Source organism: Macadamia integrifolia, unplaced genomic scaffold (assembly GCF_013358625.1).
Source record: "Macadamia integrifolia cultivar HAES 741 unplaced genomic scaffold, SCU_Mint_v3 scaffold2175, whole genome shotgun sequence".
Taxonomy (NCBI): Eukaryota; Viridiplantae; Streptophyta; class Magnoliopsida; order Proteales; family Proteaceae; genus Macadamia; species Macadamia integrifolia.
Genome location: NW_024868556.1, coordinates 1 through 5486, shown reverse-complemented (window position 1 = coordinate 5486; position 5486 = coordinate 1). Strand labels below are relative to the sequence as shown.

Here is a 5486-nt window from a genome sequence, read left to right as displayed (position 1 = left end):
TTGGACCGAATCGAATCGAATTAATTCGGTTCAAATTCGGTTTGAGTATGTGAGTATGGGCCTCGGTTCGGCTTGGTTTAGTTTTAGGGTGTAAGAATTGTCGGTTTTAACCAAAATCAAACTGAATTGCTCTTAAAACCAAAAAATGAAAAAATCCTAATATCATTAAGAGAGATTTTTTAGGTAGTAAATGTTTTTTGCAATTTATCATCACATATTTATATGCTAAGACAATTTTGGAGTTAACAATGGCCATAAGGCCCATAACTTGAGCCCAATATGATCTTTGGTCTATCACAATTATGGTCCAAAATTGGAACCATTTTCATAACCGAATTAAAACCAAGGTACAAAACTGAATTAAAAATGCATATCAGAACCGAATTGGAATCGAAACCAAACAGAGCCAAATTGAATCGGCTTGAATATCTCGGTTCGATTCTAGTCCACCTTATCATCATTCAGAACCAAACCGATTGATCCCCTTACTGCAGTTGGCCTAGTGAAGGGTAGTTTTGACTTTGTTAAAGTGGGGTGATAGTGTTATGATGACCCAAGAATCTAATCATGAGGATCGAAAGAAAAGCTTTGTTTAAAAAAAAAGTTATTGGCATGGAGATCTATGGAGATCGATACATTGATATTGATATGTATTGGTATGAATCCATCAACATCAGTCTAATTCGGCCAGTCGGAGGAACTTTTTAGGATCAATTAATGTATTTTTACTACTACATTTTGTAGACGACAATTATTGCATTAAAGGACCTTGTCTAACAAGTTTCCCACATAAAAAACAGACGACCAAGGTTTTGGTATTTTGAGAAAAAAACTCTTCATTCTGCCACCCCTTTTTTCCTTCTCCCATTTTCTCCATCCAACAAACTTGGCCTAAAAGTTTCTTTTCTAAGTATGAAAGTTTCACTTCCCTTCCCCTTAAATATCCCTTACAACCAAACATAGTGTCAATGATACTTTTTTCACATGTGAATTCAAATGTAATAGATGCATGTAAATACATAGATATAACTACTGAAATAGATGCATAATTAAAAAGGCATAAAGAAGCCAACACTAAGTACAACACAGTTTTTAGCAGGACCTAGCAAGTATTACTCTTTGTATGCCAACACTTGCCCCTTTTGTTTCCATGATTACTAGTCTTCAATGTAGTTAACTAGGATATATGTCGGCACCCAAAGTGTACGTTCACCTGAATGTATGTGTAGAGGATCTAAACTCGAAAATACTAAACTGTATATACAGTTGGGAACCGCTTTTTCTTGGACTCAAAACTCTTCAACTTGTTGCAGCAAACACTTAATCTTCTCCAATATGTCACACAATTCTTGATCATCAGCATTTGCCTTTAACAATTCACTGATACTATCCTTAATGCCATCCAAGTTGTTTCTTACTGTTATAACTGCATTCTGGAGTATTGCCAATTCTGCCACTTTTTTCCCCTCTAAATAACTTAAACTTTCTGCGCATAGATATCAAACAAGCTTTCACTGCACTCCATATGGCAACATCAAGATCAGGTAGAACTGAAATGCCAATGGTAGACATGACAAGGATGGTATACATAGTCGCCGAGAGAACCGCGTAGACAACATTGAGTATAATCCCTAAGATCTTCCCCCACCTCTCAGCAGTTATCAGCTTCTTATCAACTTTGTTACTTAAACCCTCCAATCTGTTTGATATCTCATCCAGATTCCCCAACAAAGTTGTTGAGTCTTTCGCTATTGTTTTGACATATCTGTTTAAATCATCTCTTTCAATCCGTCTCTTAGCTTTTCCTTCTACATGGACCTTGTTCCCGATTTTGACTATGTTGATACAGATTTTTTGAGTCTCCTTGCAAATCTCGAAGAATTCGTGGTTCTTGATGGGTTTTAACTTCTCTGACTGGATTGGATCAGGTTCAGCTTCGGTGTTGCTCTCATCTCTTTCAGTAGACTGGATGAGTTGATCGATGAATGTGTTTGTGAATTCATCACTGTAGGATTGATCATCAGTTTCTTCTTTGCTTAAATGTCCCCCCATTGCTCTTCAATTAATATTTCAGAACCTAATTAATCCAAAGACCAGAATAGAAAAAACAAAATGACATCTTTAACATTATTCAACAAAATCAGCTATAGAATTAAACCAAGAAGGAAAATAGAAGTTCAAATCCTCTCCAGGAGATCAATCTAATTAGAGCTTTTCTATCCTTTTCTATTCATAATCTCTACAACTTAGGAATACTCAAGAAGATGATCAACATACCTTGCTGAAGAGAGATGACTTGAGGTTTGGTGGAGGGCAGTGAAGTCTTCACTCTCTAGTCCCTTATTTAAAGAAGGGAATGATGATGAGGAGGAGAAGATTCTCTTGTTCTTCCTGTTAAGACTTCTCTTGTGCGTGTCGTGAGGTCCACTGCGTGATCCTAGGGTCCATAAACCGCATTCCCACCCCTCTCCCGCGGTCCTAATCTTCTGCCATATATGAATAAATTCCCATTCACCATATATGTAGAAAAACTCAATTCGAGAAAATAATGGTTGTATGGCATGGAAGCCTCAAAGAAAGAACAGTGTCTACTAATAAGACAGGACAGACCACACATAACTGAAGTAGTCAAGAAAGCAACCACTTACTAATTCACTTACTAACTAGTGTAAATGAAGAAGAAAGAAGAAGAAGAAGATAAGACATCAATTACTTGGAAATAGCATGAAGGAGACCAAAATGAATCATATTACTTTATTTCCTTCACTATGTCTTTCGGGAGTAGGGTTTTAGTGCACGGTATTAGATCAGGTGTCAGTCTACCTTCAAAACCATTAAAAGGATAAAGAGGTGCATTTATATATGAAAGCAAAAGGAACAAGTGTTTATGTAAGAAACGTAGCTATGTTCGATCGATAGATTTTTTATTAGAATGGGGAAGCTCCTTGTGAATTTGGATTGGGGTAAGTATAATTAATCGATTTGTTTTAATCTGGTTACAGTATCCTAGCATATCGCACAAGGAGGGGGTGGGAGTGCGGGGTAGCATTCTCCCTTCTTCATCGTTCAGTTTGAGAGGAGAAAATTCCTCAATTGGGTCAGATCCAGATCTCAAAATCAACTAAACGATTGTTTGAAGGGGAAAATGGGGTTTGAATAACCCTAGCGTCCACAACCCTTGGATGACCATTATACACATGTTGCACATAGGGAGAGAATTGGATGATCAAAAATTAGAGAAGAGCCGAATCCTCCTAACTAGTAAACCAAATAAATAGTTTTGATTGGCCGGCCACCTGGTGCAATATCAGCTGCATTTTTTTATAGGCCTATCATAATGGTCCTTCCATTACATTTCTACAATTATAATGGAAGAAAAGGAGAGGAATTGTTACGACATCAAATTATAGTTTCCTACCAATGAGGTGGGTGGAAAATCAAATCATCCATTTGGAGGGTTTTAATGACGTGTGGTGAGAAAAAGAGTGGAGTCCACAAGTAAGATGTGAGAGGCCATATGGAAATTCACAAGAATTTGCACATTGACGTCGTGGACCTCTTTACAATCTTTTTACCTCGAAAATAATTATTTTCTACCTAACCTAAGGATCAGATTTTTTTTTTTTTCGTAATGATATTTTACATGAATTTTTTTCTATGTAAATTTTTCTACTATTTTGTGTTTGTTTGTATTTTATGTTAAAAAGGAAATGTTCCTATTTTACAGAAAAATAATTTTCCTTTTCCACCATTTTACATGCAAACAAACAGTCATTCTCACTTGACACTTTCACCGTCCTTCCCTCCAAGTTCAGAAACCATGAAAATTGAAAGGGCAAGTGGAAAACCCTTGAAAAACCCTAACCCCCTTTCTCCTCCGTCCTCTCCTCCGAAGAAATAGCAAAATTTTCGTGAACACCACAGATTAATTCATGGTTTTTATGCAGAGTATGAAATCCCTCATCTTCCTCTATCCTCCTCTTTCAATTTGTCATCTCACCAGAACAGGACCATTGCTCTCTTTTCAGATCCCTCAAACCCTCTTTAGCAAATCTCTATCTATCCTAAACCCTAATATTCTCGACCTCAGACCCTTCTCTTCTTTCAATCCCGCGGTTTCGAGCTCCTTGGACAGCCTGAACTTGCAAATGAAGGTGCCTCGATTCTCTTATGGTGAGATTCACGTCATCGTCGGCCCAATGTTTGCTGGTAAAACCACAGCTCTCCTTCACCGGATCCAGACTGAAAGTAAGAATGGCAGGTTTGGTTCTTTTCTCTGCTAAGAGGGTGGTCTCAATTCTTTGTGGAATTGTTTTTAGCCTAATTTTGAGATACACAATAGTTATATCCTGATTTTTATGTTCGTTTAAATTTATATTTTCACAGAAGTGTGGCAATAATAAAATCGAATAAGGATACGAGATATGGATTAAACTCTATAGTAACGCATGATGGAGCAAAATTTCCATGTTGGGCCTTGTCTGATCTTTCATCTTTCAGGCAAAAGTTTGGAGACGATGCTTATGAAAAGGTATTTCAGAGTTTTGAGAGTCTGAAACTGAATCATTTGAATGTTGTTTGACTTGTCCTTTTATTTGTTTTATCTGATACTTGATGGCCATATTCATTTGCTTTCAAGACACCTCAAAGAACATTTTTTTCCCCACCCATCTCTTCCCTTTCAAAAAAAGAGAGGCTGTGGCATAAATTGTGGATTGCTGTATTATTTGATTAGTATGTTAGTTAATTAATGTTCATGTAGTCGTTGTGGGACTTGGAAAGGATTGAAACAATTTATCGGAGGAGCTTATTTTATCAGTTGATTAATTTTCCTGTATTGGCTGCTGGTTCCATTAGTCTACATTCATTAAGTGTTCTTAATTCAATGCTTGTGGTGGCAGCTAGATGTGATAGGGATCGATGAAGCTCAATTTTTTGAAGATCTATATGATTTCTGCTGTGAGGCAGCTGATCATGATGGGAAGACTGTGATTGTAGCAGGCCTTGATGGAGACTACTTGAGGTACTGTCTTAAATTAGTCCATCTATATTAACATTGTTGTTGGTTATCTGATGAGCACAATAATGTGTGAAATCTTAGAGATATAAGTGTACATTTTTCCCCACTTTGGATAGTACTATTTTTATTTTTCTTGTTTTTTTTAGTTTTCAAGTCTACAAGAGAAATTGCTTAAAGTGAATCAAGAACCAGTCCAAAGGTGGGACCCACTCATTGGTACCACATCCTCTCTCCTACAAAATCTTAAAGATTATTTTCTCTCGTTGCCACCTCACAAGATCTTAAAGATGTTATGCAGAGATTCCTTTCTGATTTAATCAAGATTGCAAGATATTGGTGAATATTGTAAGGAAAGAATAGAATTTGTTAATTATGGAAACAAATTCTCTCTTTCCTCAGACAATATCTCAGAGAATGAGGATTTTTACCAAGATTTAATTTAATTTTTTTTTCTTTTTTTTTTTTT

The 5486-nt window shown here is 36.5% G+C and overlaps 2 protein-coding genes across 2 annotated transcripts; one reads left to right on the top strand and one right to left on the bottom strand.

Moving 5' to 3' along the window:
* Positions 1-972: 972 nt before the first annotated feature.
* LOC122065987 lies at positions 973-2401 on the bottom strand. Its single transcript, XM_042629818.1, has 2 exons — positions 2278-2401; positions 973-2077 (listed from the first exon to the last, which is right to left on the bottom strand). Exon 2 carries the CDS (start codon positions 2050-2052, stop codon positions 1393-1395), a length of 660 nt encoding a protein of 219 aa, XP_042485752.1. The 5' UTR covers positions 2053-2077; positions 2278-2401; the 3' UTR covers positions 973-1392.
* Positions 2402-3788: 1387 nt separating this feature from the next.
* Positions 3789-5222, top strand: LOC122065988 (thymidine kinase-like). Its single transcript, XM_042629819.1, has 4 exons — positions 3789-4261; positions 4387-4531; positions 4902-5023; positions 5167-5222. The coding sequence occupies exons 1-4, from the start codon at positions 3933-3935 to the stop codon at positions 5198-5200; spliced, it is 630 nt and encodes a 209-aa protein (XP_042485753.1). The 5' UTR covers positions 3789-3932; the 3' UTR covers positions 5201-5222.
* The last annotated feature ends 264 nt before the right edge of the window (positions 5223-5486 follow it).

What these genes read in the sequence shown, in the direction of transcription:
- LOC122065987 (XM_042629818.1), bottom strand. Translation starts at nt 2,052, where the DNA reads ATGGGGGGACATTTAAGCAAAGAAGAAACTGATGATCAATCCTACAGT.
- LOC122065988 (XM_042629819.1), top strand. Translation starts at nt 3,933, where the DNA reads ATGGTTTTTATGCAGAGTATGAAATCCCTCATCTTCCTCTATCCTCCT. An exon ending in ACTGAAAGTAAGAATGGCAG is followed by an intron (nt 4,262 to 4,386) that starts GTTTGGTTCTTT and finishes ATATTTTCACAG; the next exon opens with AAGTGTGGCAATAATAAAAT. An exon ending in GAGACGATGCTTATGAAAAG is followed by an intron (nt 4,532 to 4,901) that starts GTATTTCAGAGT and finishes TTGTGGTGGCAG; the next exon opens with CTAGATGTGATAGGGATCGA.